Consider the following 13332-nt stretch of genomic DNA (forward strand, 5'->3'; position numbering starts at 1 on the left):
CAGATTTCTGCCCTGAAGACAGCCGGCTTGGCTGGGCTCTGTCCCTTCCCTAGCAAGTCTCGAATCTGGCCCTTTATGAGGTGAGGAAGTCTAGAAAGTCACTTATTCTACCTAAAGTTTTCCTGGACAGTGGGGCTCTCTGCATTAATTAAAACCTGGAGGAACTTTCAGCCAGCCAGGATTTCCCAAAGTGGAGCCTTCTCTGTGCTAGAGAGCTTGTTCAAAAGGCTCACCCACTTCTGCAGGAGCTGAATCACTGCAAGTGAGGTCTGGGAATCTGCAGCTCAGGCACATTCTCTGGGTAAACAAACTCCCTCCACATCCCCAACAGACAAGAGAAACTGAGGATCAAAATTAAAAGTGAGGTCAAGCGCTGTGGTGCATGCCTGTAATCCCAGCGACTCAGGAGGCTGAGGCAGGAGGATCGCGAGTTCAAAGCCAGCCTCAGCAATGGTGAGATGCTTAGCAGCTCAGTAAGACCCTGTCTCTAAGTAAAATAAAAAATAGGGCTGGGGAGGTGGCTCAGTGGTCAAGTGCCCCTCTGAGTTCAATCTCTGGTACCAAAAAAAAAAAAAAGTGAATTGTCCCCAGTCATGATACACATTTGTAGTAGAAATGGCCTAGCCTCTGAGTCTCCTCTTAGCTGAGTGTCAACTCCTCAGAACTCTTTGACAATCCAAAGTGTCTGCAGGCTCTTGGTCATCTGAGATGCCCCACGTGGCTGCCCTGGGATAGGCCTCTGCTGTATTTGAAAAGACTTCAATTTCTAATCCAGTGGAGACTATCTGCTTTGGTCAGGCCCCTCTGTGTCTGTGTGTGTGTTGGGCAAATATTTGGGCTATCCATGCAAACATCCCTAACTCTACCCTCCCTTCAGGTCTTACAAAGATTTCAGAAAGACAGACAGGAACAATGTGTACAAACAGAACCCCACTTTATTAGCAGTTAGTTCGAGATTGTACATTAATGGAGGAAGGATCCCACTTTTAACACAACCCAAAACGGCTGGTTCGAGAGCCCTCGTCAGGTGAGCCAGGTAGCATTCCCTGGCCTACCCTCTCCCCACCCCCACAAGGGAAGAAAACCTCTGCCTGCTCCCTAATGTGCCCCCCACCCACTCCAGTCAGCCCTCTCCTGTCCCCAGGGAACAACATGAATTTCATGCACACGTTACAAAAGGAGCCCTCTTGTGGATGAGAGAAGCCGGGGCATCAGCCAGGCTGGCCCAAGATGCCCCGGCCTCACCCTCCTCCAGGGCAGAGAGGAGTAAGTGCAGGAGAGAGCACAGCTGAGGTCTTCCCCAGGTCCTTGGCACTGACTATACACCAAGCCCACACCGGTCCGTCAGGGGAGCTGGAAACTTGCCGGTCCTCTAAGCAGGAGAGCCTCCAGACCAGGAGGGTAAACCCCACACTGCCCAGAGGCCTGGGGGTGGGCCTGGACCCCATCTGCACTTCAACTCAAGCAGAGCTGCTTCCTGCACCTGTGTTTCAAAACCCCTGCTGTAGCCCCCATGGGCTCATTCTAGAGGTGGGGAAACTGAGACCCTGGGAGGAAGACTGTCATGCAGGCATCCAATGGAAGCAGTTAGGATACTATCTCACAGCTCTGCTCCAGCCCAGTACTCAGTCCTCATACCACAACTTAGGGAGGAATTTCCCCCAAGGACATTCCTGGTACGGGCCAGAGGCCTAGCTCTGCTCCAGTGCCTAAGACCATGGGCCTCCAAGAAGTGAAAACCCTGGGACCACAGAACAGAGAGATGGATGCTATAGTCTGGGACCCTGAGGTGCATCCCAGAGTCAAAGGAGCAGCCAGGCTCTTCCAAGCCAGAGACGTCTCATCCTAACAGGCCACATGCCTGGCTGGCATCCATGGTGCAGTCACTTCTGCATGCCCTCCGTTCTCTCCTCCCAGGCCAGCATGTGCTGCTGTGTCCATGGGGCACCCCTCCCTGGCGCTCCTGTGGCTCCCATGGCCCCTCTGCTGGTTTGGCACTTGCTACAGGTGATGGTGGAGGTGCGAATTAGGCAGGAGGGCACTGCCAAGTTAGCACAAAAGAAGGCAAAACCACCCTTGAGAGTACAGGAGATGGGGAAACATCAGACGGATCCGGACAGTGTGACAGTGTGACCTGACAGCAGGCCTGCTGGCCCCCAAAAGGATGTCACTTAAAAAACCAGATGGGCAGAAGGAAGACTTTTCGGCATTCCGAGAGATTTGAAAAACACAGTGACAAAATGCATCATGTGCACCTTGATTGGATGCAAGTGCAAAACCAGGTCCGTTATTTGGGGGACAACTGGGGACAGCAGACTGTCAGGAAATGTTCATTTCTTGGCTGTGGTATTGGCCAGTGTGTAGGAGAAGGCTCTGACTTGGGTGATGCGGGCAGAAGCATCTGGGGGCAAAGTCTCACGATGCTTGCAACTTACTTTCAAACTAGGTCAGAAAAATACACATATGTAGAGAGAGAGAAAAAAAGCCAATGTGGCAAAATGTTAATCATTTCAGTTCTCAATGCTCGGCAGTGGGCATTCATGACCAATGTCTGGTAAAATATTTTTGACCTTGCTCTTCCCACTAACACCTGTGGGATGGCTCCATGTTGGGACCTCAGCCTTAGTGGGTCAGGCTAACAGTTTTCCTTTGCTGGGAGCTGGGTGGCCACCTCGTAAGCATGACCCAGAGCAGTGGCTGCTTGTAGGCAGGGGCTCAGAAAAGGTCCATCTTTAAAGGTCGGACTCCTCTGAATTTTATTTTTTTTTTAATATTTATTTTTTAGTATTTGGCGGACACAACATCTTTGTTTGTATGTGGTGCTGAGGACCGAACCCGGGCCGCACGCATGCCAGACAAGCGCGCTACCGCTTGAGCCACATCCCCAGCCCCTCCTCTGAACTTTAAATGCAGTAAGATGCTCCAAACAGAAAATTCTTTCGAACTCTGAACGCCACTCCACCTGCACCCACCCTAGGGCAAAAGCTGGCAGAGGGACTGCAAACTGGATGACAGAGTTACCAGCATAATTTAAGCTATTTTTCTCTCTCTTTATTTTTATGTTTTGCCAAATGCTTACATTGGACAATGAAGACTGGTGATGCTGCATTTGCTCACCCTGGTTCTGTCTTCTCATAAGGGGGATCAACGCCTATTAGCTGAGAGCCCCTAAGACAACTCATTTCCCTGTCCTTACCCAATAGCTACAAGTCCCGGCTGTGTCTGGCCTGGCAGGTCCTTGAGAAAGGCTTGTTAGTGGGAGGGACGTGGCAGTCACTAACACAGAAATTTAGAACAGGGGCAGGTCCAGTTCCAGGCTTCCAGAAAGATCTAAGCCAAACTCCAGAATATCTTCTCTGCTCTCACGGGTTTCAATTTGCCTGCTCCTACCTGAGGCCAGAAGAAGACAGAAGTGGAGCCTCCCACCCCACCAGGGCCACTCCAGGCCAGGCCAGCCCAGCTCAGCTTGCTGAGCTTCAGCTGAGAGCAGGCCTCCAGCCCAAAGGGTGTGGAGCCTCCCAGATCACGGGCCAAATTACTCATGGACAGTTGGGGAGTGAGGATCAAGGCTGGCATTGGTGGAAGCCACTGCCCCACTGAGGGTCCAGTTCCAGCTTGTCCCTGGGAACACAGGAGTACAGGAGTAGACAAGCCACCCTGTCCCCAGGCACTGTGCTCCTCAGCCCTGCGGGACCGACAGGGGCCAGGATTCTCCAGCTCATGGGCCCCAATGAGAAACATGTCCACACTAAAACCACCACATAGCGGGTCTGCCCAGTGTCCCACTTCCTTCTCTACCCTGTGGAAAATTCGAGAAGAGGGAATCAACTCAGAACAAAGATTGATGGGGCCACAGGATGGGGAAAGTCCTCCCGAGATAGAGAGAACAAGGCAGGGAAGTGAATGCAGATCTGGGGATGAGAAGGCTCAAAGGCACCTGGCTGGGAAGGAGTGGTTTGTCCCCATATCCTGGAATGACCACAGTTGTGACTGAGGGAGGGAAAGGAACCTGGCACAGAGTAGCGTCCCAAGGGTGGGCTCAGAGGCAGTGTGGCACTGGAAGAAGAGCACTGGACTCAGATTTGGGTCCCTGAGTTCAATTCTTGGCCCTGCTTCCAACTAGCCCTGTGACATCGCCAAGCAGGTCATCTGCTTCCTGGACCCCTTCCTGCTGAAGGACCCTTCCAACCTCAAGATGCCAGAATCTTCTGAATAAGACCAGGCTCTCCAGAAAGAACTTCCCGGGTGTCAGGTGGAAGCTGAATTGGCAGTTGAGGGGCCAGGGAGAGGCATCTCCCTGGGTGCCTCAGTCACTTCACATTGTTAAAAGAAGGGGGGCAGGAGCAGAACCCAAGCAGAAAGCAGCCCAGAAATCCCAGGTCTGCAGGGGGCCTGGAGACACTCTGTGAGACCCAGTGGGCACCCCTGCTCCCAGGGCAGCTCCCAATCTAGCACCATGTGAGGGGAGAGGGACAGGCCAGTTTGGGGCCCCAGGTCTCCCACCCTAGCCCTGGCTGTTTCCTTTGGCCACAACCCCACCCCCAGACTCCTGGGCTTCATGAAGCCAGATATCCTAGAGTTAGTCTTCCCTGTCCATGTCACCACCACTGTCCCCCTAGGGCAGGCCTAGGACAGCTGTGGCACTTGAGAGAGGGAACAGAGACCTCTCCAAGGGCACCTCCATACGGTCTCCTTGAGTCCCCAGACACGTGAAGACACACCCTCCCTCCCTTCCATCTTATTCTCTAGCACTAAGATATGACATCCTTTGAGGCTGGGGCTTACCACCATTGTGTACGACTGAATTAAAAACAAACCCAACCAAAAAAAATATAATATATATATATACACATTATATATATATATATATATATAAAACACAGTGCGACCCCAGCACCCAGGGTATAAACTCTGGCACCAAGAAAACAAAACCCAAATATTAAAATACTTTAGCTTCTTAGTATTTGAGAGGTTAAGGGGTCTCTGAGAACCCTCGGCCACAGGTGTCTGGGGCAAAGCAGCGGGCGGCAGTCTTGCGAGCTCTGCCATGTCTGCCGGGGCCGAGGTGGTAGTGTGGGGACAAGGTATGTACAGGGGAACGTGTATACTGCAGACTCCTCAACAGCCTCCGTCTTTTACCACAGGAAACCACGCTTGTCATTACCCAGGGTGCAGCCAGGGGGCGGGGTCGAGCCAGAGTCTCTGGGCCCACATGGCATGGCAGTGCCCCAGGCCCTGCAGGAGGCCTTGAGGACTGGGTGGATACTGGAGGAACCAGATTCATTCCCCAAAAAGGGAAGGTGAGACGTGAAGGTACTGACCCGAATGTGGCAGATCAGCATTCTTCCAAGGTGGCTGCCCTTACATGCAGCCTAGAGACTGCCTTTGGGTACCCAGCTGACCCCTGTGAAAGGCCTGCCTCAAAACACTCAGAGCCATGTTCAGTCTCTCCCCCAGGGTTGGTGAAAGGCCCAGCTGGGCTCTTCTCCCTTCCTGTCTGGAGAACAGGGAAGATGTGGCAGCTAATACTGAGGAGATGCCCTGCTGTAGCAGGGGTGGTGGAGGCAGGAAGAGGGGGTGGTCAGTAGAGCACAGTGAGGGCCAGAAAAGAGTCTCACAGACTCCCTCTACCAGGAAGTGGCCTTCCACCAACAGGAAGCAGCCTCCCAGCACAGGCTGTGCACAGAATGGACCTCTGGTGGAGGGTGGTCCTGTAGGTCACAGACCCAGCAGTGGATGCTCGGAGGTGCTTGTGGGCCCGCCTGGCTTCTCCTGGCCCCACGTGGGCCTCAGCAGAGTATTGCTCATAGAACGCTGCCTGGCCCGCTCCCCTCTCTGCAGGTCAGTCTGGCTCAGCGCAGGGCGGGACATCCCGCCAACGTTCAGTCTGGCTGTGGTGGCTGCAGCTACCTGGTGTTCTGGAGGTCCTCCCGCAGCCAGGTGGGCAGTGTCTGGCCCATCTTGTACAGCAGCTTGGAAAGCTCGACATTGTGGTCCCGGTAGTAGTCCTTCAGGAAGGCTCGGGACTGTAACAGGAAGGAAAGCTCGGATGGGGCAATGAGCTGAGGTGGGCATGGGCCCTGCCTTGCTGCCCTACTGGCCCACACCATCCTCTTACAGATAGCAGGCTCCCCAGAAAGCCCTGGCACAGGAGCAGCAAACTCTTGCCCACAAGGTCAGAATTCTCATGATAGGGAGGAGAGAGAACTCTTCAAGCCACAGGCTAAGGAGATACCATGAGATGCAGTCTGCACCCCCATCTTATGCAGTCCTCTCCTGTGAGAATGGCCCATCCTTCCATTCCATGGCTCCAAATCTTGTGGCATGGAATCCAACTCCAGAGACCCTTGCCCATCCTCTGGAAGCCTTCTTCCCCTCCCAACGCCAGCTTCTAGCGCACCCCATCCTGAATGCCCATAGCATAGGATGCACCTCTTCCTGCAGAAAGCTCTCCCTGCTGTTATTCTAGCCCTATATGTGACTCATCTCCCCCTGGACTAGGCGTCCTTGAAGGTGAGGACCTGTCTGCTATCCTTAAAACCTCACAGCACAGCCCTTAGCAGAAGGGTAGGGTACTGAAAACTTGTTTTAATAGATCTGTTCTGGTCCACCATGGCCGAGACTGTCTTCTTCCCCCTTAAGAATACTGCATGCCTATAATACCAGCAGGAGGATCACAAGTTACAGGCCAGCCTCAGCAACTTAGAGAGACACCCAGCAACTTAGAAAAACCTTATCTCAAAATAAAAAATGAAATGAACTGGCGATGTGTCAGAGGAAGACAAAGGAGATAGAGGCTCTATCCATTATAGGGACAGCTCCCCACCTGTCCAGCTGCCACAGGTGGGGTTTCTGCCACTTACGTCCAAATCCATTTCTGGATACTTCCGGCCTTTGCTTTTGCCCAGACACTTGGTTTTTCCTCCTTCAAGCAGCTGGCACCAAAATCCTTTCTTTGGATCAAACCTGTAGAAGTGAGGAAAGATTGGATGGAATTGGCCCAGCTATCCCTTCCCCACTCCAAGGCTTTGTGCACAGACCTAGGAAGACAAGCACCCAGGAGCTAAGGAAGTCCACCCCCTTGTACACATGCTTGCACCCAAACCCACTGTGGAGCTGATATATGCCATCACTTGGCTCAAGTTTTGCCCTTGCACTACACTAAACACATGCTCACTTCTCCCCATGAGGGCGGTCCCATGTTCTGCGTCTTCTTTTGTTGGGGCTGAGCAGCCCCAGTTCCTCCAGCAATCCATAACATGGACTCATTCCCATCCTGCATGATCAGGGAAGAGTTTTCTAAGCATTATTATTATTTTTTTTTTAAGTCAAGAAGTCTTCTTTGGGGCTGGGATTGTGGCTCAGTGGTAGAACACTCGCCTAGCACGGGCGGGACCTGGGTTCGATACTCAGCACCACATTAAAAAAATAAATAAATAAAGGCATTGTGTAGTGTCCATCTACAAAAAAGATTCCCTCTCCCTTTCTTAAAAAAAAAAAAAAAAAAAAAAGAAGTCTTCTTACCTGTCCCAACTTCAAGTGAAAAAAGGGTAGGGAAAAGGTTTAGTGTAAGATTTTTGCTTTTAAATACCTTGTATCTTAATTAAGAAATGCTAAGGCATTGGCACTGGAGAGTTTCAAATTTTGGAGTAACTTTCAGAAATGACAGTACAGGACTAACTCCCGTGTGTGACATCATGGTGCCTTCGGGGACCCAATGTGCGCTGAAGCTCAGGAGCCTTCAGAGGGTCTTGAGCCTGAGGGCATCAGGCAAGCAGAACACAATGTGGCAGGGAAGAGAGGTAAAGAATTCCGCACGGTGACGGGGTAGGCATAAGATGACGATGACAATGACAATAACACTAGCAGTCAGCACCATCTAGCTCTGAGCCAAGAGCGCCACACTCATGCTCTCATCCAATTCAGGAGCCCTCAGGAGGGAGGAGTCATATTCCTTAACCCCATCTTACAGGTGAGGGAAGCCAAGCCCCGGGCTAAGGGACTCATCCAGGGTCAGAGCTAAGGATGGGTCTGCGGTCCTGAGCAGGCCTCTTCAACACCAGGGCTCACCCCTGGGGCTGCCGCTGCTTTCTGTTCTGACATGAAGATCTGACTTCCCTTCCCTTCTCCACTTTCAACCTCCAGCCCAGTGAGGAAAGAAGGGAATATTCCTTTTTTTTTTTTTTTTGTACTAGGGATTGAACTCAGGGGCACTCGACCACTGAGCCGCATTCGCAGCCCTATTTTGTATTTTATTTAGAGACACTTAGCACCTGGCCGTTGATGAGGCTGGCTTTGAACTCGCGATCCTCCAGTCTCAGCCTCTCAAGCCGCTAGGATTATAGGTATGCTCCACCCAGCCTGGCTAGGAGGAAATATTCTTGCTGTAAGATTTCCCAAGAAAGCGCCAGGCAGGGGGCTTTATTCCACCTTCTCTTGGGGCCCCTCCTCCAGCCAAGTGTGTCCTTTCTCTATGACACAGCTCTGGAGGCAGCCTCTCCCCCAACCCCCCACCTGGTGGCACAGGGTGGCCCTTCCTCACCGTGAGAAGGCATTCCTGGTGCACTTGCACCAGGTTCTGGGTGAGTGGGGTTACTGGCCACCGACAACAATAGTTCTAGTTTCCTTTTCCTGAAATCATATTATAAGTCAAAGTCTAATGTTAGGAAACTCTTGTGGAAATTGGGTTTAACACTCTGAAAATGTTCAGCCCAGACAGAACTGAACTGAAGAGGATTCTCCAGGGTGGGCTGACTGGAGCACAACAGATTCATCACCTCCCTTTTCCTTAAGTTAGTACTTTTATTAATATGATTTTTAATTAAAATAACATATTGATATTAGCTTTCTTGCTCAATGGCCATCAGGGCAGTGCTGCATACTTTCTCAAACTTGCCAACTCTAATCAAGTTGTGTCCCCCCATTATTATTCAAGCCTTTGTCTTTTTTTGGCCCAGGTGCCAAAAAACAGAGAAATCACCCTGCTGAATGGTCAATACAGTACTCACGCCAAGGTTTTGTGGTAGTCAATGGTATTGGTCACCCCAAGGAATTTCTGCACTATGTCCATCACTTTGGCAGGTTCTGTTCTCAGCAGTTTGCCATCCAAGACCAGAATCTAGAAAGAACGAAAGGAAGAAAGGTGATCCGGACTTGCTTTTACCTAAAGGGCAAAACAGGATCAGAGGCCTCGGCAGCAGGAGTGGCCTGGCTGTGGGTGTGGGGTCTGTGCTTTCTAATCTGCCTCTGCCTCCAGCTCTGAATGGCAGATGTCCCCAAGACTCAGTCCTTTGTGGTCTAACTACTTGCTCTCTGCCAATTTCCCTTGGCCCATGTCAATCTTTCCTAGAACTTAAATGATCAAAAAAACCTTGCTTACTCCAGGTGCAGTGATGCACGCCTGCTACCAGGGAGGCCAATGCAGGTGGGCTGCAAGTTCAAGCCTATTCTTGACAACTTAGTAAGACCCTGTCTCAAAATAAAAAATAAAAAGGATTGGAGATGCCAGGCATGGTGGCACATGCCTGTGATTTCAGACTCGGGAGGCTGAGGCAGGAGGATCATGAGTTCAAAGTCAGCCTCAGCAATTAGCAAGGCCCCAAGCAGCTTAGAGAGACCCTGTCTCAAAACATAAAAAGGGTTGAGGATGTGGCTCAGTGGTTAAGTGCCTCTGGGTTCAATCCCCAGTACCAAGAAAAAAAGGCAGGGGAGGGGTGGTTGGGGATGTAGTTCAGAGGTAAAGCACCCCTGGGTTCAATTCCCAGTGCCACACAGAACAACCCGGCCTACTCTTTGTATCCCTGTAACCCCCCTCTTCCACCTCTCAACAAGCTTCCAGCCCACACCCCAATCTCCAGCTCCAGACTTCAGGGGGGTTCTCTAAAAGGCCTCATGGAATCTGACCTGTGCCCCTCTCCAGCCAGGCTCTCGCTTCTCCCAGCACACCCTAGCCTCCTCGTCCCAGCTGCCACCGTGGCAGAACTCACCCTCCCAAAGGGCAGGGGCAGGGAATTACCTGGTTGGCGTGAAAGGCACTAAGCCAGCGCTCGATGTGGGTGGCATACCAGCCAGGGACCAGGCAGCGGCTCTGGAGGGCACGCAGCTTTGCGGACGCAGCAGGGCCAGCTGTGATCACCTCGTGGAAGGTGTACTTCAGGGCCAATGGGTCGTCATGGGCTCGCTGGTGCTGCAGGCAAAGGGGGGAGGTGAGCATGTCACAGGGAGAACCAAGGAGGAGGCCTTTGTGGGATAGCAGATGGGACATGGTGCTGGAAGATTCTAGCTGGAAGCAAGAGGCCTGTGCCCAAGTCCTGAGTCTGCCTCTCCTCATTGGCTGGCCCCTGGGAAGTACTGGCCCCAGAGTCCTAGTTTCGCCATCTTTGAACAAGATCAAGTTTCCAACGTTGGTCATTCCCATGTGGTCCCTGAGCCCTGCTGGGCAAGAGGCCACGCCGTTTCCTTTACATCAACTCACTTTTCTTTCTCACATATATTTATTTCAAGAAAACTAAATAACACTTCCAAAAACGGAAAATTAGAATCAATGATTACATATAGAAGGCAACCATTGATAAACACAATAAAAATAAAGCAAAGTTCCTAAACTGGAGGCAAACACAGATGTCTGCTGAGGTCCCTGATCCTCATGCTGTTGTAAGCAGAGTGTGGCTGTTTTAGGAAGGATGTGAGACACCTGCGCCAAACTGAGCACTCTCTTTCAAGGAGACCAGAAGAACTGAGTAAAACTGAAAAAGAAAATGCCAGATCTGAGCCAGCTCAAATAACTCCAGTGGGCCATCAGCATCTGCAGAACTCTGAGTCCAGAGCGTGGGGACTGCTCACCAGGCGACGCTCACAGCCCTGGGCCTGACGAGCACCACAGGCAGCCTAGGGCAGGAGCCGCAGTGATGGTGCAGAGCAGCTTCCTGCTCACCAGACCTCCCAGACACCAGCCTGCCCTCCCCTGGCTCCTTTTTAGATCCTCCTAGTATAAATTAGTCTCCATTACCCGCCTTCATCATGGACAGAGAAAACCAGGTCTTAGATTGACAACATCTGGGTTCAAAATGCCATCACATGAACCTTGCTGAGTGTTAGTTTACTCTTCTGTGTGAAGGGAACACACACACACACACACAAACACACACACACACACACACACACACACACACACACACGAAGCCTTCCTCTGCTTCCTAGAAACTCCTGTGAAGCTCCAGTAAGGTGGCAGAAGTCAAGCATTGTCACTAGCATGGGACTAGCTTCACCTCTGACACCCTAATGTCCCCCATGAAAGTGGCCAGCCAGCGCCCTGCTCCTTGCCAGGAGGTGGGAGCACAGGCGCAGCAGGATGGGGATGTGGCCTACTGTATTGGTGGGACTTTCCCCTGAAGAGTCAGACCACAGGAAAGGCAGAATCAGGGCAAATCTGGGGACAAGAAGCACAGAGGGCTCAGGAAGGGGAAGAGAGGCAAGAGGTCTGAGGGACTTGGAACAGGGAGGACATGGAGCCTGAGCAAAGGACACAGCACAGCCCAATGAAGCGGTACAGAAGCAACCAAGGGAAGTGGACCAAAGGGTGGCAGAGAGCCACCCAAAGTGGCCAGATTGGAAAGACAGCTTCCTGGCTGGAATAATGGACACCTCCCCCATAACCACACGCTAAGGCCCAGGGGTCCCCTGACACCACAAATAGATCTGGTCTGCTGGCCTGATGAGGGTGGTCAGGATCCTGGCGTTGGCCACTCACTAAAGGTACTTCTGAATCAAAGCACTTGGCAGCATGGCATAATCCCAGAAAGACTGGCAAGCAAAGGAGGGACGGGCCTGTCCCCAGAGCCCAGGGGACAGGTCTATAAGCATTTCTATAAGCCCAGAAGACTGCACTTAAGGAATTCAATCAGGTCATAGAAATGAAAGAAAGCTCTGCCATTTAACATGTCTCCAGTAGAGACTAAGACTCATCCCTCTCGAGATGTCCTGCAGTCCAGGTAACTGCTGTCCCTGATCAGACACCCACTAGGAATGGCAGGACCTGAGCTAGGCACACTGGCACACACCTAAGTAGCTGAAATTCCAGCTACTTAGGAGGCTAAAGCAGGAGGATCACAAGTTCAAGGCCAGCCTTAGCAACATAAATTGAGCCAGACCCTGTCTCAAAATAAAAATTTTTAAATGCTGGGCTTGTGGCTCAGTGGCAGAGCACTTGCTAGGCATGCAGGAAGCCCTGGGTTCAATCCCTAGGACTCTCCCTCTGAAAAAGGCAGGTCCTGTGTCTTGTCCTCTAGTTCCCACTCCTGCCCCACTAGTGTCCAGCAGAGAAGACGCAGTCAGCGTGGCCCGACCACTGTTTGCAAATCTAGGCTGCATCAAGGTCTAATCAGCCTCCAAGTCATGTCCATGTCAGAGTCACAAGCGGGACCCTCTGAAGCTCAGGGGTGGACCAGTAACTGGTGCTGCCCTTCAGCATCAACTTCTGCCAGTCACCTGCACCAGGCTAGAGGCATCATGAAGACAGGCTCTATTCTTACCCATCGCCACATCCACACTGCTCAGGGCTGGCACACAGCAGCATCTGATCAGCACTCGCTGAGCGAATGAGCATCAGACAGATCCCAGCCCCCAGGACCTCTACCATGCTCTCACCTGGTACCAGGAATAGGCCCGGTCAGCTGGGTTGATGAGGATGGTGAGGATCTTGGCCTTGGGCAACAGGGCAGCTGCACGCCGGGGCGCCACTTCCGAATCAAAGTAATTGGCGCTTTTCTCAAAGTAGAAGTCGGAGGTGGTATTGGAAGGGATAGGGAAGAACTCCATGTACCTGCAGGAAGCCCAGAGAGGGGTGCTCACAGGCAAGACTCATGAGGAAGGGGCCCCAGGAGAACAGTGTGAGAGCGAGTGTCCCAGTGGGTACAGCATCCTCAGAAAGCAAGCAGGGCACACTGCTCCAGCCAAACCAGGACTCGCTGATTCTAGAGAGAATGGTCACCTGGCAGTCTCCCTAGTCAAATCCGTGCCTTTTCAGTGGAGGCTGTGGGATCAGGAGGATCTGAGGATTTGTGGGTGTGATGGGGTTGCAGGCATGGGGTAGTGGTTGTGTCCTTTATCCTAAACTCATATCCTTCTCCAGTGGAGGCTCCCACAGCACAACTGGCAGGCCCTAACTCTGCCTCTAGGGGACAGGATGGGGCTCAAAGTGGTTCCCCTCTTAGCCCACACAGGACCAGCCCGAAGGGGATGGCTGCCCTCTGGAGCTTTTTTCCTGACCTGGGATGATGTCCAGTCTGTCTCTAGGGACCTGGAGACAAAGGGGAGGGTCACCTGCCACCCTCC

At 52.1% G+C, this 13332-nt stretch overlaps 1 protein-coding gene across 13 annotated transcripts in view; it reads right to left on the reverse strand.

Annotated features, from left to right (window-relative positions):
- Positions 1 to 917: 917 nt before the first annotated feature.
- The window catches only part of Ndst1 (N-deacetylase and N-sulfotransferase 1), an 84502-nt gene continuing 72087 nt past the window's right edge, over positions 918 to 13332 (reverse strand). For all 13 annotated transcript variants that reach the window (XM_076856711.1, XM_076856713.1, XM_076856702.1 and 10 more), the window contains 5 exons: positions 12646 to 12820; positions 10016 to 10186; positions 9009 to 9118; positions 6864 to 6966; positions 918 to 6026 (listed from right to left, as the gene is read on the reverse strand). In XM_076856711.1, the coding sequence (XP_076712826.1) occupies positions 5907 to 6026; positions 6864 to 6966; positions 9009 to 9118; positions 10016 to 10186; positions 12646 to 12820 (679 nt within the window). In that variant the 3' untranslated portion in view covers positions 918 to 5906. The remainder of the gene's footprint in view (positions 6027 to 6863; positions 6967 to 9008; positions 9119 to 10015; positions 10187 to 12645; positions 12821 to 13332) is intronic.

Source organism: Callospermophilus lateralis, chromosome 5 (genome assembly GCF_048772815.1).
Source record: "Callospermophilus lateralis isolate mCalLat2 chromosome 5, mCalLat2.hap1, whole genome shotgun sequence".
In the NCBI taxonomy this organism is placed as follows: Eukaryota; Metazoa; Chordata; class Mammalia; order Rodentia; family Sciuridae; genus Callospermophilus; species Callospermophilus lateralis.